We start from the raw sequence: 22,802 nt of genomic DNA on the forward strand, positions 1-22,802 counted from the left end.
CTAAGTCAGTAAAATTTTATTTTTACACAGCTTATAAAATAACCAGTAGTTACTGTTACTGCTCCAAGCATAGTCAGCGAGGCCTACAAGACCATGAAACCAAGGGCCACTCTTCTGTAATGCATACCCCTCCCCTCCTTGGTGATAGCATCCTTCATTCATAATGATTGGTACCAGTCATAGAGCCCCACACCAGCACACCCACAGTGATGTCCTGAAGGTGTTATAGGACTGGGCATAGCCTATACTAGTGACGGTGCTGCTTGAATTGAGGCCATAGTAGCCAAATATTCCCACCTTTGTCTAAGCTTATATACAATCTTGGGGTGGCCCAGGGCACCCCCCCCCCTCTTTCACAGGTTGTAATCCAATGGGCCACCTTACTCACAGGCTGCTCTCCTATTAAACCAGTGGCAAAGGTCTCATTCAGTTCTAACAGCCTACAATCCAAATCTTTCCATGGTCCTTGTCACCATAGACCCAGCTGGTATATAACTTTCTCTCTGTTCTGTGACAATTGGACTCTGAAATCCTGTTCAGCTCTGGGGAAGAGCCACCAACCAACAGGAGGTCACCACAACTGCCACACTGCCCGTCCCTATTCATTTTTTAAAGGGGCGTGAGTGTGCGTGTATGTGTGTGTGTGTGTGTGTGTGTGTGTGTGTGTGTGTACATTGACATGCAATTATCCCCAGACACTAGCACAGGGAGTCAGGTCCCCTGAAGCTGGAGTTACAGTTGTAAGCTGCCTGATGTGGGTGCTGGGAACCTTTAGTCCTCTGCAAGAGCACAAAGCTTCTGAGTCCTAAGACTCGGCAGAAGAGTCATCTCCTCTTTGCTGTGCTACAGAGAAGTAAGCCAAACTCACTCTTCTAGTTTAGGAGGTTTTGTGTGTGTGTGTGTGTGTGTGTGTGTGTGTGTGTGTGTGTGTGTGTGTGTGTGTGTGTGTGTGTGTGAGAGAGAGAGAGAGAGAGAGAGAGAGAGAGAGAGAGAGTCACAAGTGGGCAATGGCTATTATAATAACATCACGCATGTCACAAAAGGTTTCTGCATAAGTCCTCTCAGCAATGAGTGCTGGTACTCACTTTTTACCCAACTTTAACCATTTCCCTCATCTTTGAGGGTGGGACTTGCTGTAACACTTGTTTTTCCACATCTCCTCTTCTCAGTTTGTTAGCTAGAGTGTAAAAATCTAATATCCAGAGAAACTAAAGACTAAATGAACCACACCTTAAACAAATCCCGGGGAAACGTCCATGGCTTTAACAGGAGCCTCCTCCCTAGCCTCCCTGGCCTCATCTCTAGAGACTGCTGTGGGACACATGTGGGCTGAAGTTTCAGGTCTGCCCTCATGTCCTCATGAAGCTAGGCTGGGGTAGGAGCCCCTCTCTCTGGGTTTCCTGACTGATGTATTTCCATCGAGCTGTGGAAGGGACTGTGGTCTCCCTTCCCTTTAGAACCTTGGGAGCTAACAATGCACTGACGCACAGTTGGCACTTGGTAAGTGGCTTAGCAAATAGGCAACCAGGGTGTGGAAATGGAGACCTGCTTTTGAGTATCAGTGATGATGCTCAGGGAGAAATTACCCTCCCCTAAGAAGAAGAGTAGTTGTCAAATAGGAGGTTTAAAGGAACATGAGTCCTGAATCATGTACTATATTCTTACCCCATCCAATAAACTCCCAATATATGCTGGGAACAGAAAAATGTGTTTGAAGTTGGAATGGGATAAATCAAACAGGAATGTAGAGGATTTGAAAACCTCCTGTTTGTGTGACCTTGAGCCTGGTGGCCTTCAGATTATACCTGCTCTATAGAGCGCCTTTCCAATTGAACCTCTTGTGATGCTAAAAAGCACCTTCTGCTGACGTATTCGCTAATCTTTCTCTCCATGACCTCAGTTAAAAACCACTCTTCCACATACTTGTAGAGGAAAAAATCAGCTATAAATTATGGTGACAAGAGCAAATGAGCTGAAACAAAAGATTAAAATGTTTTATAACCATGGAGCCATCTTTCATAACGGTGTCAGGCCGAAAGTTCTGTTCAATGTTTACACGGAGTCCTGATGAAAAATTCCAGACATAAAATGTCTGCAACCAAGACTTGAACTCAGAAGGCCCTCCCACCTCTGAACACATTTCACAACCGGAATTCAATGGCAACTGCCTCCCTTAACGGAGGTCCAGGTTCCAATCTGAACTTGAGTTTTCTTAGTGAGACTTATTGAAAACAACAACAACAAGCTACATACTAGTTATCTGAGACTGTCATCCTAAATGTGACAAGTAGTTAAGGATTTACCAGTATTATGTAATAATTTTAGATAGAGGAATGGGGGTGAGACATGTAGCATAGCAATAGAGTACTCACCTGACAAAGGGGCACTGCAGTCATCAATCATCTCATCGTCATCATCACATCATCATCATCCCTACCCCCACCATTTTGTAGACAAACCATTTTGAAAGACATTCTACTCTCTTGACTTCTTTAACAGGATATGTTCATGTATCTCAGTTTTTTTCCTCACTGCGAACACTAACTGCTATTTCATAGTAGTACCCGCAGGCCCAGACTAAGCATTTCTCTTGCTGGTGTCTCAGGATTCACCCAGGCTGTAGTGGTCATTTCCAACAGCTATCATTACTTCCCTGTAAGGCTGACCATCTGTGGTGTTTGTTCTCCAGTATCTCATTTTCTTAATCCTATGTCACAGATGTAGCTACAAAGATGCTTAGTAAATAATTGTATGTTGGAGTACTGGCATTTCATGATGATAGGTTTAGGGGATGGCGAGAGCGCTTAGGGGGTGGAGCGGTTGCTTTGACAACAGGAGAAACTGAGTTTGCCTGGAGATTTCAGATCACCAAAACTTCTTGTGATGACACCTTGTATCTGAGAACTGGGGAGATAGAAATAGATAAATTCCTGGGATTCCTTGGCCAGCCAAGCCTTGACTCTTTGGCGGGTTCCAGGTCAAAAGAGACCTTTTCTAATATTTAGGAAAAAAGGGAGAGGGAATGATGTTACTTGAGAATCTACAGGACAGGTTGTTGTCTGGCCCTCAGAGGCACAGGTACATACAGGTATGCAGAGAGAGTAGATTTATCAACTGAAACAAGCTTGCTAAAAGCAAGGATGAAATTCACAACTTACTGTTGGAGTGGAAGGGATTGCTTTCCTGCACAATTGCTTCCCGCTTTCTAATGCTCAGGTATGTTATAAGCAGGAAGTCATAGGATTAAGCCACTGACTTTCCAGTTGATTAAATAGTGGAAAATAAAGACATAAAATGATTAAGCTTAAGCTCATTCTGTCATATAGGTATTAATTTAGTTTTATTCTAGGCACAGACATGACCAATACGAAAGAGACAACTGGGAAATAGAACTGGCCTTCTCGCACACTTTCTATGTAGGGCACTTTACTACACTCACTAGCTGTGATTTAGGTCAATTTAGTTATCTTCTTATAACTTAATTTTTCTCATATGAAGATGACAAAATCTTCTTTTATAGGCTTTTGAAAGAACTAATTCATTTAAAAACCTTCATCACAGGATGTGCCATTTAAAGACCGATTTATTTCCTTTCTGAATAGAGGCCATGATACCAATTTGTGCACAGCCAGCCATGGGATCTCTGGTTGCCCTCGCCTCAGTACTAGTCGTTCTAAAACCAAGCATATAGCCCAAATCAAAATACATACCAAGTCCTCTAATTCTCTGATATTGCAGAAAATAGGAAGTTTCATTAAATTACCATCCTAAAAATAGGGTTTGAATGTGGGCAGTGGATAATGAAAGGACAAGTAGACAACTCTCAAGATTTTAAGTTAAATATTCTAACAGAATCTAAAGATATGATAATTTGATATTTCCACGCTTAGGCATGACATTATGGTTATATTTTGTTTCATAACTAAGTCACTGTTTCTCTAAGAACAGAAAACAGCAATTTTTGGGTTTTTGTTTGTTTGGTTTTTGTTTGTTTGTTTTTCGAGACAGGGTTTCTCTGTGTAGCCCTGGCTGTCCTGGAACTCACTCTGTAGACCAGGCTGGCCTCGAACTCAGAAATCTGCCTGCCTCTGCCACACCCGGCTGGAAACAGCAATTCTTAACATATAAGTATTGACTCTTGGGGGAGGTATCTCAAGTAGGGCTCACTCAAGTTGGCATGGTGAGGCAGCATATTTGGTGTTAAGTAAAATGGATTTTGGCAGATTATAGCACCAGACTTTCCAGGGACTTATGAAATGTTCCTAAACCTCCCTCTGTTGTTTCTACAATGTATTCATGACAAGTGGAGCCTCAGCAATGAGTATGTAACAAATGTACTGATCAACTCGTCTGCAAAGATTTAATCCGCCATGTAAAGTTAAACACATATACTTCATTTATCAGTAACTTGCCCTTCGTGTTTAAATAATATAATACAACAAAATTGTTTAAAAATAAAATTAGTAAATGTTTGACTTATATTCTGATTTCCATATGTATAAAAACGTATTTAGGTAGTAGTTGGGGAATCTGCTTCAGAGCATATAAACCAAACCAAAGAGCAAGGCTTAAAGAAGTCAATCAATACCAAGTAAATGATTTCACTGAGAAATTTTTAACCTAATGTGAAATACAGATTATTTTTGAGTCAAGATCTTGCTATGCCGCCTAGGCTAGCTTAGAACTCACCCTCCTCCTGCCTTAGTCTCCTGAGTGCTAGGTTATAGGCAGGAATGTGTTAGCCTGTATTCATGATTCCTTTTAGTTATTTTTTAGCTCTTCACTTTAGGTGCTTTTCATTGCTGGAGAACTCATTTAGTGACAAATATGTCAACAAAACTGTAGATCTACTCAAATAAAATGTCAAAACAAGTATTTTCTATTCTGACAATGAAAATGAAACTTGGCAAAAAAAAAAAAAAAATTCCCCAAAGAGGTGAAGATTGTGAGAGAAATCTAGATGCCTATCATGTCAGGCAGCATGAAGGCCTTGGGCAGTAAAATAATCTGTTGGCCTACGTTATCGCTTATAGTGGTGGTTCTCGACCTTTCTAACACAGTTCCTCATGTTGTGGTGACCCCCCCTTCCTCAACCATAAAATTATTTCTGTTGCTATTTCATACTACAGTTTTGCTGTTATGAGTTGTAATGTAAGTATCTGATATGCAAGCTATCTCCTATGCCAGCCCTGTGAAAGGGTCATTCGACTCCCAAGAGGGTCTCAACCTATAAGCTGGCTTACAGCTTGTTAATGCTTGCTTGCAATGAAGAATAATGAAAACAACTTTCAGTAAATTAAATCAGAACACCCCAGTGCATTTTTTTTTTTTTAAGTTATGGCTTTCCAAGGCTGATGTGGGACAATCTTACTGAGGCCCCAACCTCAACAGACTCGGAGAGCACTCCAGATGTCCCAGACACTTCAAACTGATGTAAACTCTTTCTGCTTCCAAGTTGGTACCTGTCTTTGACTTCCTACTTAAACTGTTGCTTTATCCTAACCTGCCAAACCTGACATTTGTCTTCAGATTCTACTCTGTAACTCTGAAAAATGCGCAGCCAAGCCACGTTGACCCTCTCCTGACAGTTTTTAATGGTGTCCTTTGACATGGACTGGAGGGTGTATGGCCTCCTTACTGATGCTATTCCTCTCAGTGGCTTCCAATGCACCCTTTTAACCGGTCTTCCTGTTTACACTCTTGTCTCTTCCTGTCCATCGCAGATGTGGCTCAACAGTGATTATTTATAAAACAGTTGCTCTTCATCCATCTGCCTGATTCCTATTATGGTAAATCCACACTCTTCCTGAGACACGTCTGCACTGAGCCCACCTGCTCCCCAGCTAGCCCACATCTCAAGTCCAGGGTTAAGACGCTGCCATTCTTCCTAAGGAACAGCAAATGAACTCACTTTAGTTTCTAACACTGAAGGGTCACTCTGACCAACAGCAATGACTAGAGTTTTTAACTGAATTGTTTTTATCATTACTTTTGTCCCTATGATATAGTATGAATTATACTTTGGATAGCAATATAAAATATGACTTAAGAAAAAAAGAGTTAAGATTTCCCACATACTTTATATACATAAAAACTTGCATTTACTTAGAGGTGATATAGCTTCATTAGTATAGTCAGTTGATCTGAAATGTTGACACCCAGCCCGATGTCCTGTCGAAAGGACATCACCTGCATCTGTGTTGGATTTTACTCCACACAGCAATCACCTGAAGACTCTGGAACAAGCATCTTCTCACTCAGAGCAGAGCACTGGATTCAAGGTGCTAACACAGCTGCCCGGGCTGCTGTCCTGCCCAGCCCACCTGCAGATGACGAGCTCGGAACCCAGTTGTTCTCAGCTCTGTGGTCTACGGTAACCTGCCCCTGCCGCAGTAACTTGTCTATCTTCAAGCCTGGATCTCATTACAAAGGCCCAGGTCTCCCTGAACTCACAGACATCCACCTGCCTGTGCCACCCCAGTGCTGCGGATAGAAGGCTCAGGCTATCACGCACAGCACTTCCAGGGCAGAAAGGCTGTTTGATTAGTCTGGGCTGCAGCTTAGCCACTCAAGAGTTCCCAATGAGAAGCTATGAAGGCTCCACAGTGAACCCTTGCTCTAAAATGTATTCACCAGTGATTAGACTTCATTTTAGTGCTAAAGACACTACAGCAGCAAAGTATGTCCTGAGATTAGGATTCATCACCAACCAGGTCCTACATTTAAAAACTATAATGGCTTCCTCTCTGTATTCCTATTACGTTATTTAAGAAGATACTTTTAATATTGCTTTAAAGCTAACTATTAAAATGAAAGGACAACCTGAGTTATTTTTAGGAGGTGGATATAGAAATATCATGAGTGTATCAGTTCCCAGCATCATTTATCCAAAAATAACTCTAAAACATGTTATATACCTCAAGGAAGCCAGCAGATAATAAAACCTTAAGTATATAGGATAAAGACATCTGTGATCCAGACTTCAGACAGAATTCCTAATCATGTGCTACACTGAGGCTTGTAAAAGATCAAGCTGCAATCCCTAATTTCCAAGGTTCCCTCTCTCTGAGATCCAAGCTATGTAGTTCAAAATATTCTAAACGGTAATTTGTAGAAATTCCTCATCTACAGTAAGGATTACTAGACTACAACTTCATGAATCACTCAACTCCCTGAACATGCTTTCTTCAAATATAGCATAGTCCAGTAAGAACATGAGCGCACAGACTAATGCCACAGGCACCCTGGGAACATTTAACACTGACAAGCCATAGTAAATAAAACACAGGAAGATATGGTACCATTTCCATGTCAAGAAACGTCCAGTTTCCCCATTCATCAGCCACACAGTAAGCAAGCCACACTCTCACCTCAGCTGTAGAGGCCTGATGAGACTATGCTGAGATGTCTAGGAGATCAAACCTCTACTGTCTGAAAATAATTTCTCTACAGAAAATAGATTAGAACCACAAAGAGCAACAAGCAGATCTTTAAAATGATGTTTAACAAATCCCTGAAAGAAAATAACATTTAGACTGGCTTTATTTACTGTTTGGCTACCACTTCAAATCGTGAATGTAGTCAAAATCTTGCGGGGGGGGGGGGGGGAGGGGGGAAGGGTGAGGGAGGGGAGGGGGAAGCTAGAAAGAGGTGAAAAAAAGTGGAGCATGAAATGAAATTCGGAAACACCAAGTCGAATGGAAATAAACATCAAAAGAGATAAAAGCCTTTTAGGAGGAAAACCAAGAAAAGTTGGTATGTGGGGTTTCATCATCAAACCCTCAAACAGCCTTTCTTTTTTTTTTTTTTTCTCTTAACTACACAAGTTGCTGTTTCCAGGTATTTAAAAAACAGTAACTCGAACTAGAAAACATAAGCTTGGACATCGTCGTGATTTATTTAATTTGAATACATGTCCTGCCCACCAAATCATAAAACACTTAATGTGAACCCAACACACAAGAAACCCCAGCAGGATCAACAAGTGCTGCTCTGGCACCTGCCAAGGATGCTGAGAAAACCAGGGAAGAAACTATTAACTGCCAGTCTTAATCCTCTTCAGAACTTGAATCATCCTCTTGGTCAGAAAGTTCTGGCACTGGGAAGCGGAGAATGGCGGCTACTCCCGTCAGCTGGCCCAGCTGTTCCCCCGACACATGGAGACTAGAGAATATCCTTACGGTGCCCGCATTCTCCTTCACACTGTCCACTAGCCTGACATACCGGCTCCGGGTGGCCACATCCTGATGCCGGAAGAGCTCGTCACTGATGAGCAAAGTGTCTATGGCCAAGGCTTCGTTGGCCCTCTCCACCTGCTTGAGTCCATAGAACGCTCGGTCGGGCTCGTGCTGTAACATTTTGTAGAAGTCATCCAAGGCTTTTACTTCGCCCGCTGCCTTTGTGTCTGAAAGGCGGCTCGCTACAGTAGGGTCGCAGAGGGCCTCTTTCAGGGAGTACTTGTGTCCAGAGGAGGCGTGCACCTAGAATCACAATTATAAAAGACAAAGAATCTCTGAAAGTATCCATTAATCAGCCCACGATGACATTTGACAAACACATGAATAAGGCCTAACCTGTTTAAGGACTTGGACAACTTTTTAAAGTGCTAGATACTGCAGGGTTCAGTTACAATCTCATTTATAGTCCCAGCCAAGCCTTCGGCTCCTCCCCATTCTAAAACATTAGGAAACTCTCTCTGGGTAAGATTTTTACCTGAAGGAATTTGGAGCGGTTTTCCAGGAGCACTTTATTGTCCGTCTTCACAGCTTGCTGAAACATGTAATCGCAGAACTGCTCTCGCACGAATCCAGGGCTGGCCACCAGAACGCACTTTACAACCTCGAAGTTTATGTGGCGCTGGATGGCCTGGACCACCTGTTCATAGAACCGCTCCAGGGCCCGGTCATGCTGGGAGCAGTTGCCTTTCCGTTTCCTGGGGATGTTCACCTCCACCTTGGCCCGGGTAAGGGTCATGCTGGGCGTGACTAAGCAGACGTGGGCCAGGCCCTCCTGCATGACCACAGCTGCCACATCAGCGCTCCACGCCGGGTCGCAAGCCTGCTCGATGCGTTCCAGAACCACACTGTCCCACTGTTTCTTGGCCAGGGTGAACTGGCGGTTGGGCTCCAGTTCGATGGTGTGGTAAGCCCCCATCTTGACATACTCATTCTCTTGGATATTGGTCCCCTTCACCCGCAGCTGGCAGGCCTGGGAGTCGAAGTCGATGGCCTCCACGCAAAGGGTGAGGGTGGTGCGGACACGGTTGCTCCCCACGCTGCCTGTGGAGGACTCGGTCTGGACCTTGCGGATGGTGGAGGCGCGCAGGCTGTCGCCCACCTGCACTAAATTGAAGGTGTGCCACATGTCCTCGGGCTCCTCGGGGACGAGGGTGACCTGGCCCGCATTGTCCTTCTCGATATCCTTCCTCACGAGCTTCATGACCTCAGCAGGGGCTCAGTTCAGAACAGGGGACGCTAGGGGGGGGGGGGGTGTCCCCAGGAGGGGGGGCCGGGGCAGGGAAGGGGCGGCGGGCTCAGGCCCGGAAGGAAACACTACCTCTAACTCTTGCAGCTCGGGACAGCACTTTTACCCCACGCTTTTTCTCAAGTCTCCGCGCGCTGGCCCACGCGCGGCGCGGCAAACCTCACGCTCAGCACGAGTCAACTCTCGGGACTTCCAGTCGCCGGCCCCGCGAAACCGGCTGACGCGGCGATCGCGCAGGCGCAGCCCGCCTCCCGGCGCAAGTCTGTTGTGGGTCCCTACCAGAGAGGCGGGGCCTGTCGGCGGCGCGCGCACGCAGGCGCAGTAAAAGGAAAGGCTCGCCCTAGATAAACGTCAAAGGAGGCGGTCAGCGCTCTGAAAAGCTAAGCTTTTCCCGGCACATCCCTGTGTGCGAGCACATGCCAAGTACGTGAATGCAAACATATGTATTTAAGCTGGATTTATCATTCTGCACCTTAGCGTGAAGCCAGCTTCAGAACTTATATAAAAGTGAAAAGCGCCCTCAAAAGTTCAGACTTGCCCCCCCCATCCCCGGCGAAGTTCAAACTCTGCCTGGCTTTGCTCGCTCTTTCCCTACCAGCACTCAGACCGACGAGCTTGTTGGCTCAGAGAGATCCAGAAGCGGTTTCTAAGAACTAGTCACGTACAGTCTGGGCTCAGCAACGTGTCCAGCTGTTTTCTGCGCCTGTTACCCTGTTTGCACGATCCAGTTAACCCAGATGTTAAAGGACAGAGCCCAGAGAGAGCAGTGGAATGCGTGGAATGTACCCCTGGTGGACCTCTATGTAGCTTGACCTGATTGATGTCCTGGGAATCCCAGAATCCAAAGTTGGCCGACTCAGCGCAGTAGTCTCTGAGGCGTTCAGTGTGGGAGCCGGACTGCAGTAGATTAGCGCTCGATCTTCCCTGCCACTGACTAGCCAAAAGTTGAGGATATGGGAAGTAAAGATAAGCTAATCTAATATGACCACCCCAAAAGAAGAGCCAAAGAGTTGGTTGTAAAGGAAAAGAAAAGAAAAAGAAAAACAAATAAACAAAAATCCATTCCGTTTCTCCCATCCCCTTTGGTACAGTGGCGATGGAAATACAGAGAAGTCTCTTTCTGAATGAAGACAGTGGGGGGAGCAGAGAAATCCTGACCACTTAGGCTCGCTCACTGCGTTTTGTGTAAGGATTTTAAAGCAGAGCCTTAATTGAGGAGAGGAGGTTAAAGGGAGGGTTAATCGTGTTAACTGATGTCAGCCATCTTTCTTAGAGGTTGGTGTGTGTTGCGGGGGTGGTGGTGGTTGTCCAAGACTCCAGTATAAATTTGCACCTTAACTTGCTTTGTATCCTCTCTCCCCCCACTCCGCACCCCCCTCCCATCTAATTTACCATCTTCTTATCACAGAGCCTCTAACTCACATTGCTTTGTTCCTCTAAAGCCTTTCACCGAACCAGGCACGGGTCTCACTAAAGCAAGAAAGTAGACCTTCCTGGACTCTTAATGAATGAAAGGTTTTCCCTGAAATACTGTCAACTTTTGAAAATTTCTCAAGCACTTTCTCACTCTTATAAGGAAAATGCTACCCTAATTTGAAACAATAAATAAATAAATAAATAAATAAATAAAACGAAGTTAGGAGGAAGTTAACAAATGTTCTCAAAATCATGTAACTGGCATTCAGAGCCAGGCCGGATTAGCCCCACCCACTACCACCATGAACAATCCGTCCTATATACATAACCCTCTCTGCCAAGGCAAGCTATGTGCTGTTAGCCCCTGCTGCTTCCTTTGATTGACAGCTTTGCCTGTTCACTGGAATCAACCTAGAAGGTTTGGAATGCCTTGACCCCTCCCCCACACCTTAAAGTCATTACATTCTTCAGCACATAATTTTGTTTCTACCAAACTTAGGTAATCATTCATTTGGATTTTACTTTTAAAAACTGAGTGCATTTATTTCTACATCTGTTACATGGCAAACTCATAATGATTCATTTCATATTTCATGACATTTTTTTAAAGTTGTAAGGCCAACATCTTGGGGGGGGGGATTATGGGGTCCCATGTAGCACAAGATGACCTCTAACTGGATATAGAGCAAAGGATGACCTTGAACGTCCAACCCTCTTGCCTTCATCCCCTAAACATTGGGATTAGAGGCAGGTAGGGCTTCACCCTAAGGCTTTTAAGAGGCTCAAACTTGGGGCTTTGTAAACATTGTTCCTACTGAACTACATCCCCTGCCCTAGGCTACTTTTTAAAATGACATTGTTCTCAGTGATTGTACGTGCTACAATATTTCTCAAAGAGTTAGTTTTGTCTGAAACACCTTTCCAGCTAGGAACTTTTTGTTTGTTTGTTTGTTTGTTTGTTTGTTTTGTAACTTGGGCCAGTGTTGTATCATCAGTGAGCAGATATTCACCTTCTCCTTGTGTTACCTTTGTTATATGTCTAAGTTATTTGGGATTGTAGTTCCTAATATAACCCCCAAGTCCTTGCATTCAAACCAAAGCACTCTGTTTTCAAATCCCGCACTCTGGTTTTGGGGCGCATTTTATGTCACCAGAATAACCTTTGTTCTGAATACATCCTAGGAATTTTTATATGGTGCCTCAGCTCATCCTGTTATCGGGACTTAATAGTTCACTTTACCTCATGTGTCTGTCTGGAAGGGCTGAAAACCGCACCTCAGGACAACTGGAATGCTGAAAACCGCACCTCAGGACAACTGGAATGCTTTATCTGGCCTTTTTAAACTCTGGATGTTTTGTTCCTTGTATCTTTCCATAGTCCCTGCAAGGTCCTCTGCATGCAGTATCATATGTAATTCTAAGCTAGGCAGGATAAAGCGACAGACACATTAACCTGACAGAAGTTTCCTAGCGCTCTTGGTTATCAAATTATAATTCATTTCACTTCATGATGACTACTAAAACCTATAGTCTTAGATGGTTGTATTTTTATTCTTTTCTCAAATAGCTAAAAAAAAAAAAAAACTAATGATGAACTAAAAACCTAATAATAAAAAAGATCATGATTTACTAAATCTATTGTCTGAGCTTGTCCTTTGTACTTATTGGAGTTTGGAAATAGATCCCTTCCCGGGAATGTTTCTAGTGGTATCTCATTTGCCTATCACACTTATATTAATCTTCCCAAAAGAAGACAACCGTCAGTGCTGTTGCCTGCAAAGAGCTTGTGTCTGTCGTCTTGGGGACACTGAGAGTGGAGAACTGGGCTGGAAGTCAAGAGAATTGCGGCTCTCGCCCTCCATGTGTTTTCACCGTGACTTTTGGCACACTCAGTCCATTTGAAACCCACTTTTCTTCTACTTGACAGTTGAGGGACTTGAAGTCAATCCCACAGATTACAGTTGTAAAACTCTGCTGCGTCAACTTAAAGAAACTAACACCTATGGTATTTGTTTTCAACTATGCATACGTTTAAATTCGACTCCTTTTAAAACTCATTCTAGTGATTTGGGGTTGAATGCTTGTGCATAAAAAAAATGGTATAAACTAGGCCCACAAGAGAAAGCTAAGTAGGTATTAGGGTCCCTGATACCAAACGTGAGTTCATTCTCCAGGTAGCAGGAGAGAACTGACTACAGCAAATTGTCTTCTAACCTCCATACTCACTCTGTGGCACACTTGAGCACCCAGTCATACACACACAAAGTAAATAGTTGTTAAAAAGTTAAAAAATAAAATAGAATTGGTGGTCTTGAGTGGTCTTTCTTAGCTGGAGTCTGTCAGTGCTAGGTTCTGGGTTTTATTCTCTCTTTATGTTACAAATACATTGTTTCTTCTCTTCTCACATGGACAGTCTTTATGACATTGCAGCAGGAGCATGCTCTGCATAGATCTGTAGAGTCCTGGAAACAAGACACTCTGGGAAATCTCTCACGAATGCCAGACTTGGAGCCAGAAACCGGAATCCCACAAACTAGGGGCACACATTAATTTGAACAGGATCATATTGGAAATAACTGGTTTGGGAGAGTTCCCTGGAAGAAAGCAGGTTGTGTGCCATTATTTCCTGCAGTGTATTTCTTCCTTGCCATACTAGGAAATGAAATGGTTCATGTTTGTGTAACAGCAACAAGGATAATGGGTTCTTGAAATATGGATGTCAAATTTGAATACTTGGTACTTAGCACTCCATCTTGTTCTTGTTGTTCAACTAGGTGGGGGTGGGGAGCATTGTTTGTGGTTATTTCTGGCAAGACTTTACTGTGACCACAATCTGAGTTTGTCATCTTTTCTTAAAGCCTCCCTGGGAGTATATCCCAACATCACTTCTCTGTGTGTCTATTGTGTCTTCCAGACCACAAGTCCCTGAAGGGCTCGGCCTACCTTCTTTATTCCCCAGCACAAGTAATATGCACTAGCATGGTACATGAAAGGTTGAGCCGCAATCCTCCTTTAATTTATAGTCTCTAAGTAGACTATCACAGAAATCTTAAACACAAGAAATTAGGTTGCATTTTACACTCTTGCCAAAAACTTAAGGTAAACATCCATAAACCTATTCAGTTTTAAAGATATCTGGGAGTATACAAGAAAACAGGGATGTTGAACACATATTCCTAACAGAAAGTGTTACCAATAAATGTCAGTTATGTACATGATTCGAAATGTGATCATTACAGCACATATTAAGCAGTGAGTGCTCTATTATGAACATCTGGGGACGGATACTATTTTTAAAAAGAACATATGCCAACCTTAGGCTGTACAAAGGCTCCTGGGTGACCTCTACAAGCAAAGTGAAGTGTGTAAAGGGGACGGCTACTTAACCAATTATTGGGTGAAAGGGGGAAAGGCAAAACGAGGAAAACTTTTTTCCAAGGAACTTCTGTACTCATTCTCTGAATTTCTTTTTGACTACAAATGCTCTTGTGACAAAGCCAACAGTCCCGCCACCAAACCCCAGCACACCAGTGCCCCATGTGTCTCAGTGTGCACAAGTGCCATCCACGTGTAAGCATGTGTCTGTCTGTCTGTATCTATGTAGTATAGGGAGATGTTTTCAAGAAGTAGTATAATAAAATGTTTAACAAATACTTTAGGAGCTAAAAGTCCAGCTGGCCAAAGCACAATTAACTCTCACTAAGGCAATTCGAGTACTCGGGAGGTAGAGACAAGAGAGTTGGGGGTTCACTCATCCTCAGCTACGGAGTAAGTTTGAGACTAATCTGGTCTACAGGAGATCTTGTACACACATAATGTAATTTATAGCCAAATATAAAAACCACCTCAGTCATTTGACCTAATGCAATTCAGATGCTCTATTAAAAATTAACCATTGGCATTTATTTCATCAGATCTCCAATAATGCCCACCAGTATGTGTTGTTTTACTCCTGGTATTTAAATTATCATAACTTTTCTATGAATCCAGGTGTTGTAGCTGTAGAAGGCAGACACTTGGAGAAAGTGGACTTTGGACTTAACAGCGCACACATTTCTATTTCTCATAAAACATAACTGACAGAAAAACTAAATAAAAGATAACTAACTTCTTAAAGTTTCCTTTTAAGTCATGGAAAAGATCAGATTACAAATAGGCTTGTCATACACATCAAGCGCTAATACTCAGGAACATGACAGAAAATTCACTCTGCCACCACTGGGGACAGACAGAGAGACAGGCAGACCCACACACATGCACACACACCACAGACTCCTTACATCATTTCACCTTTTTCTTCATCCCTCCAAAGAAAGCTGTTCCCAGGAAGCTTTGACTAGGGGAAATGGTAAAGCTAGTGATGGCAGAGAGACAATTATTCCTTCAGTCAGATACAGTCTTGGCTTAGAAACCAGCTGAGAAGAGGGGCAGAGGCCATATCTGTGTCTAGAATGGCTGCTGTATCAGCCTCCTGGAAATCCTAGGATACAGAGCTCAAGTTTAATTTTTCTTTTTCTTTTTGTTTTGGACATTTTGTTTTCCTTGGGAGAGAGAGTCTCACTATGTAGCCCTCCCTGTCTGGCTTGGAACTAACTCACTATATAGACCAGCCTGGCCTGGAATTTGTAGAGTCAGCCTGCCTCTGCCTTCAACGTGATAGAATAAAAGGCACGAGTCACATGTCCAACAAGATGCAGTTTGCAAATGTACAAAGATAACTTTGTTGTTGATTGCAATATTCAGATGTGTTTCTTTTGCACTTTAATATGTCCCTAATAGGATGCTGCTAACGACCTAGTAAGTGACAAACTGGTTGTCTTCGGTGCTCATATTGTCCAGTGCTATGTAAAATATTGCAGTTTTCAACTGGTGGGTGAAAGAAAATATGAACAAAAAAGGAAAGATCTAACTGCTCCTAGGTATGGTGGAGGAGAACGTTTATTGTTGATTAAAGGGAGAGCATAGCCATTCACAGAGAAATCTGGCAAGAGTCCATAGTGAACATAACCCTGAGCCAGGCCATGTGAGGAGAGCAGCAGAGTCGAGGAGAGAGCCAGGAGATGAGGAGACCAAAGAGGCCAGGAGGGTAAAGGATAGATAAAAGGGCCAGGGAGCCAAAATGGCTAGATTACATAGTGGGAGGCAGATGGGGAAAGGGTAGTCCAGCTCAGTTTAGGGTAGGGAGTGAGGTATGCTAGCCATATCCTGTGACAGGGAGAGAACTGAGGCATGCTGGGGGAGCTTGGGGGTTAGGTCCGCTTTGATATGTTAAATAGACACCTCAGTTAGCCATTTGTCTCCAGTAAGGAGACCAACATGGAATCATCTATTCAATCAGATAAAAATATATGCAAGAATATATTTACAGGATAAGCTAATCTTTTAAGTAGTTTATAAGTGTGTCCATAGTCCATTATTTCATAGTTTATTCAATAAAAAGTATCCATTGTTCTTAAGTACTAAGGATAATTGAAGAAATACACAGTCTTCAGAGAGCACACAGCATGCTGGAAGGCAGACAGCTACATATTTCATTAATGCCTCATATGGTGTGCTGATTTATAAAAACAAGGGTGCTAGGGACACTCTGGTGTCTGGGGAAGGACAGCTAGTCCAACTCACGGACTCACTTGGGAAGCACATTTGTGTGGGAGTTACGGATCTATAGTGTCTGGAGAACTGCTTACATCAAGGCCCAGAGGCAACTTGAGAAGGTTGACCCAGTAGGGCAGTCTGAAGGAAGTTCAGAAATCTTGAGGAAATGAATAAACTCATCTCATTTGCATCTCTTGACACTCTGCTCTACTGCGGTTTGAGAATGGAGACAATTCTCTAGTCACAGAGAGCCCTGAATAAGCAATCTATTCTGTCTTTAGTGCTATGGCAACGATTCCACAATAGCTTTCATCAAAGTTGCATAACAGGAATGTAAACATACTCTTTTGTGTCTCCCGTATCAGAAGAGCAGTTGTAGAGAATAGTGTTTGGATCCTAACTCTAGGAAAATGCATCCAACAACTTATTTATTCTATTAAAATATTCTAAGGGGCATATGAAAGTTCAGCTAGTTAGAAATCTCAGTGGGAAGCTTTAGGGTTTGGAGGTAGAGGAAGAAAGGCATTGTAAAGCTAGATGACTACTACATTATTTGCCCTTCTGTGTTCTGGGATGAAACACCTAACAGAGACAACTTAAAGGATGAGTTGTTTATTTTGGCTCAGAGTTACAGAGGTGTCAGTCCACAGCAGGTAGGTTATGGTAGAACATCAATTCACACCATGGTGGACACGAAGCAGAGGTGGTAGGCAAGATACAACTCCCAAGGACACCTCTCTAGGTATCCTTTATCCACACAGCAAATTCCACCACCTCTCAATACTCTGTTCAAATTTTATATCCATCAGTAGATTAAACCACTACATAGAGCCTACACAATCTAATCATCTCTTGAAAATGTAGCCCTTAGGGACAGTAGAGAGGCTTTATGTTTTTTAATATTAACCATCAGTATTAGTTTCAAGACCACATAGAACATAACAACATATTGAACATATATGAATAAAACAGTATATATGTATATCTGTTACTCTTGTTGCCTTATAACTAAGCAAAAAACAAATCCCAATGGATTCACCACTGTATTTACAGACATTATAATGAGTAAGGAAACCCCTCCATCATAACTCCTGTTACATGCTGCCACTGGAGTTCATTTATTCAGTTGGACCAGTGACTGTCTCCCCTTGCTCAGCCATCTCCTCACTGAAGTTCACTTTGTATAGGAGAGAGATACTGGCTGTAGAAAAGAATGCTCGAAAGATGACTCATGCTTCTAGGTAAGATTCTACAGAACAATATACAGCTCAACTGAGGCTGTATGCATGTCCTGTTATTAATTGAGATGATAGAGTGCACTATCATCTAATTTCACTATATACCTAACAATCATGGAAATAATGCTGGTTTTATTAACTATATATGTATCCTTGTCGAAGTAATTTAGCCACTCATGCTTGCATTTTACCCACAAGGTCAAACGATAGAGGACAAGGAGCTTGTACAAATTAGGCTTGTTTCACAGCAGGAAACTTGAGGTCAGAGGTGTGAATTGAAGTAATTTGTCATTTACTAACTGCGAGACTGTGGCCAAATGGAAAAAAAAATCTTCATACTTTTTGTTTTTCAATTTTCTTTCTTCTTCAAATTATGGACAATGTATAAGCTTTCACTTTTTAAAATTAGAGATAAAGCGCTACAAAGTTCTTGGCCCAGAGTCCACCATACAACAAGTTCCCATATTAGTCCGTACTACTTATAATAATCATCTATGTGGAAGGCTGGATAACCACTAACCACTGGATATCTCCAATGAGAGCAATAGGTACGTTATAACAAGGGATAGGGAGAAGGTGTATATTTCCTCTGTTCCTTCTTGGCTGAAAATCAGTACTGACTCAGCTGCAGTCTATGTGTCCCCATGCGTAGATACAGCAGCCTTCTTCCGGTAATTAGGTTCCTCAAGGTGTATGAGCAATCATGGCCTCTTCTCCCACTGTAGCTTCATGTGATTTCTATCTACAGTTCCTTATCCCACGTGCTCTACTGTTATTGGCTCCCCTAAGGCCTCCTCCAGGCTGTCTGTTTACGAAACTACTTTCAGGTGAATCCTCTGTGTATGTCATATATTACACCAGGATGTTAACCTGTCTAAAACAATGACAAGAACTTTATTTGAAGATTAGTGAGGGAGGAACCTTTTTTCTTGGCAAATTATTTAATATATGTTGGGAGAAACTAACATAAGGAGTTGTAAATCCTTGGGAAGTTTATTGGAAGGCTGGTGATTTTTAAATGATATATGCACAGCATTGAAAGCTGGACAGAGTTTGTTCAGAAAGCAGGGGGTAGTGGAATGGAAGGGTGGGGTTACTTTTGTAGAGGTATCAAACAACAAGAAAGAGCAAGAGGATTACGAGGAATGTAAGGAAACAATACGGGATGTGATGGCTGTTCGGTTTAAGGGTTGTGGTAGGCAGAGTTAACAGTGTGGAACCACCAAAGACGCCCTTGCCCTAATCCGTGAAAGTTGAGCGTATTACCTTTGAGGAGAAAGCAGACTTGGCAGAGAGATTGAATGGGCATTCCTAAAGAGGTACCGAATAAATGCAGGGAGGGACCCAGGGCAGGTAGACCTGGAGAAGATGCGACCATGAAGCGGGCCAGAGAGGAAGACTGAAAAACTGCATGTCAACTTTTGAAAGTAGCCTCAGGAAGTGGAAGGAAACGCCCTGGTGGGGGGAGTGGGGCATGATTTTTATCACAGTGTGACTTAAAACCTATAGAACTGTAAAACTGTAAATACCGTGTTTTAAGCCAATAAATCAATGGCAACTTATTGCAGCAGCAATAAGAAATTGCCTGAATTTGGGCAATCTGTTGAGAAATTTGGATTTTTATCTGAGAGGGCAATCTCGAACTACTACAGATGATCTACTTCAAATAGATACAAGAAAAATATTTGGTAGGTGGGTCCGAGGGACAGTTTAAGCTCTGTAGCATCATTCCTAAATGGATATGTCTGTAAGACTCCAGATTAACTGCTGAGTCCATGGTTTTTAAGTATGAGTAACTGATAAGGAAAAAGTCAAACCCGGGATACTTAATGCCTTGTGTCTTGTGGAATGGACATAAATACACTAAATATAAGGAACCTGTCCGCCCTGGGTCAACCATGCTCTAAATATTATACACTAATAACTGGAGCGTACTTTAGAAAAACCTGCCGATCGGCCTCTTTTAACTCTCATCTTGGATTCAGCAAAGCATGTCATACCAATGTATATGTGAAACTGTAGCTTTCTCATCCCCACCCCTCCTTTTAGAGAATATGGAAGTTTCGTTTGCACACTGACTGAATGGTTGGTAAAATGGGGAGGAAAAAAAAAAAAGATACAGCTTGAGTAATTAGTAAACAATTCCGATTTTGCAAAACATCAAGATACAATCTCTGAAAGTTAGGGTTGGAAGGGACTCACAAGCCAAGCTTGCATCAAGGGTCAATGCAGGAGCCGGTAGGTTAAAACCACTCCTTGGCCTAGAATGCTGTTTAGAAGTCACCACTGTTTGGATTCCTGGGCATTTCCTGAAGAGTGGGAAATGTTGGGATGAAAGCCCGTAGCTCGTTAACTGCCCACACCACTTTACTATGACAGAGGATGGGCTTATTAAAACTCCATTTGGAAGTGAATGTAAGGGTTCTCAGTGCTTAGCCGTCCACTGCAGGGTTAACTGGCCCTATGTAATAGTCCAATGTGAAATTAACTAGTTAGGCACGCCAACAGTGAAAACAATCAGGCAATTGAATATCATGTCCTGTTAAAGAAAGCTACTAATTGAAGAACTAAAGAAGTGATAAACTGTGCTTAAATCCTTTCACTTGGACACCAGCTCAGTTTCCCTCCCCAACTGGTAACTACAATAAAGGCTGTGAGCTTAGCTACTGTTAGGGAAATCGGAAATGTCCCCACATTTCTCTCAGTTGAATAGAACACTGCAGTATCTTTTAAGAAGGTACTGCACCTTCTTAAGAAACGCATTTGTATTTGAAAGACAGCACTGCGACATTTGGGTGCTAAACATTCAATTTCAAAATGTTCCGCCTCTTAGGAGCTAACGTAGAAACGTCATATTGGGACAAGAAGTAGATTTGTCTGGCATGCCTGTCTTTCCTTGTTCTTTGGCAGAGAAGGTCCTAAGTATTAAAAAGGAAGAAAATGCTATCAAGTTCACTTCTGAGCAACCCTAGGGCAGGAACTTTGCACACTAATCAGACGCCTCCGGTTACTCTCTCCCTTGCAATAATTCAAATGCCTAAAACACAACGCACAACTTAAAAACAACTTTAATTAGAAATGCCAGATGTACTTGGAAAGTTCTCAGCACCTCCTCCCTCACGCGGGCGCTACCTTCAGTCCTTTGAACTGACAGCTGTACCTGAGGTCCCCTCTGGTTTGCCCTTCTGCTATGTGTGTCACCCCTCACCAAAGCCCCAAGCCCCACCAGAGATGCTCAGGAAAGCAGGGTCGCTCACCGGTGAGAAGCCAGATGCAGGCTACAGTGACCTCTAGGCTAGCAGGACGCCTGGGGACCATTGCTGGAGTGGCTGCTGGAACCAGCGACGTACTGGTTCGTGGGCAGGAGCTGGCAGGAACAGGCAGAAGCCAGGCGCCGGCGACTTGCGCTCTGGGTCACTCGGTGCGGTCTCCGCGGGTGTCCGGCAGCGGCCCCAGCGGCTGCAGCGCCCTGGAGCGGTGGAAGAGTAATTTCCTGTGTTTTGGTCGAATGCTGCTAAGCCCGCTCCACGCTTCTCAGATCCCAGATGGATTGCCACATCTCCCGCCCCTTTGCGCTCAAGTCTCTGAAATCTCACTGGCAGCCACCCAGGCTCTGTCCGAGACATGGACAAATAAAGCCAACTTCGCGGGACCGTGTTTAGGCTAAAGTCCACAGGCAGCAGCAAAGCAAACCTTAAAGGGACATCTGCCTTTCACTGAGAGGGCGATCTTGCTTCACGAACCAAATCCCAAAGGTGGTTGGAAGGCGGGGCTGGACATTCAGGAGGGTGTCGCCAGTCTAGTAGCCCCGCCTTCGCACCCCAGGACTTCTCCCGGATCTGGGTAGAAAGGGTACTTTCAAAGTGCCCGGGCTTTTACTCCTTGCTGGGAGGCTGCTTTCCTGTGTCCAGCTGCGCAGAATGGATCAGACTCGCAAGGAAGTTAGCCCTTTTATGCTAGCGGACTCAGGAACTTGGCCTTGGAGCCTTCTCGCCTCCAGGCATCCTGGCCACCGGCAAGCTTCTCGGAGGGCTTTCCTTTAAGTTACAGAGAGCTTGCCTCTTTTAGAAGACTCCTGATTAAAGGCAGTTGTAGATAAAGGGTTTTGATGGGGAAATCACAGTAAGACAGCCAGGAAAAAGGGAGAAACTAGACTGGGGGTGGGGAAGGAAGAGTTAGGGAAAGGGGGTGGGGAGGAAGGCAGTCTCCCTTGAAATGGAATGTGGACTATTTTGTCTAAGCTAAATTAGGATGTTTGAACGTTGAGAACTTGCTCTAATAGAAGCCAAGGTATTGTTTTAGGTTTTGTTTAGTTTTCTCCTTCTCCTTCTCCTTCTCCTTCTCCTTCTCCTTCTCCTTCTCCTTCTCCTTCTCCTTCTCCTTCTCCTTCTCCTTCTCCTTCTCCTTCTCCTTCTCCTTCTCCTTCTCCTTCTCCTTCTCCTTCTCCTTCTCCTTCTCCTTCTCCTTCTCCTCCTCCTCCTCCTCCTCCTCCTCCTCCTCCTCCTCCTCCTCCTCCTCCCCCTTCTCCTCCTTCTCCTCCTGGCTTCCTGTGCCTGGTCACTCATGATCCCTTCTAGCTTCAACAAATATGTGTCATTTTCAAGTGGCTTAGCACTTTTGAGAATTTCAAAGAAGAGGAAGGAATGGATGAGTGGGGTTTGTGGTTAGAGCCCCTTGCAGAAATCAGTCCAAGTTAGCAAATACTGGGACATCCCTGTCCAGAGCAGGACAAAGTAGGAGAAGGGTGCCACCCAAAGGAGGACCCACTGTCTAGACTACAAGGCAGGGAGCATAGATAGGGACTGGGAGTGGGGAGGGCTGAAGAAGCACACAGGTATCACTAAGTAAACTGCCAAATAGAGAAATACAGAAGCGACAAGGGGAAAGGACAAATGTTAAAGAAGTCTGGTGGCACACGCCTTTAATCCCTGCACTTGGGAGGCAGAGGCAGGCGGATTTCTGAGTTCGAGGCCAGCCTGGTCTACAAAGTGAGTTCAAGGACAGCCAGAGCTATAGAGCTATATAGAGAAACCCTGTCTCAAAAAAACAAGAAGAAGAAGGAGGAGGAGG

The 22,802-nt window shown here is 43.6% G+C and overlaps 2 protein-coding genes across 2 annotated transcripts in view; both read right to left on the reverse strand.

Moving 5' to 3' along the window:
• Positions 1-21,483, reverse strand: part of Itga1 (integrin alpha 1) — a 143,886-nt gene extending 122,403 nt beyond the window's left edge. The window contains exon 1 of the mRNA NM_001033228.3: positions 20,990-21,483. Within this exon, the coding sequence (NP_001028400.2) occupies positions 20,990-21,050 (61 nt within the window). The 5' untranslated portion in view covers positions 21,051-21,483. The remainder of the gene's footprint in view (positions 1-20,989) is intronic.
• Positions 7,874-9,677, reverse strand: Pelo (pelota mRNA surveillance and ribosome rescue factor). The gene is made up of 2 exons (NM_134058.3): positions 8,713-9,677; positions 7,874-8,480 (listed from the first exon to the last, which is right to left on the reverse strand). Exons 1-2 carry the CDS (start codon positions 9,436-9,438, stop codon positions 8,049-8,051), a joined length of 1,158 nt encoding a protein of 385 aa, NP_598819.2. The 5' UTR covers positions 9,439-9,677; the 3' UTR covers positions 7,874-8,048.
• Positions 21,484-22,802: the final 1,319 nt, after the last annotated feature.

The sequence above is a fragment of the Mus musculus genome, chromosome 13 (assembly GCF_000001635.26).
Source record: "Mus musculus strain C57BL/6J chromosome 13, GRCm38.p6 C57BL/6J".
Classification (NCBI taxonomy): domain Eukaryota; kingdom Metazoa; phylum Chordata; class Mammalia; order Rodentia; family Muridae; genus Mus; species Mus musculus.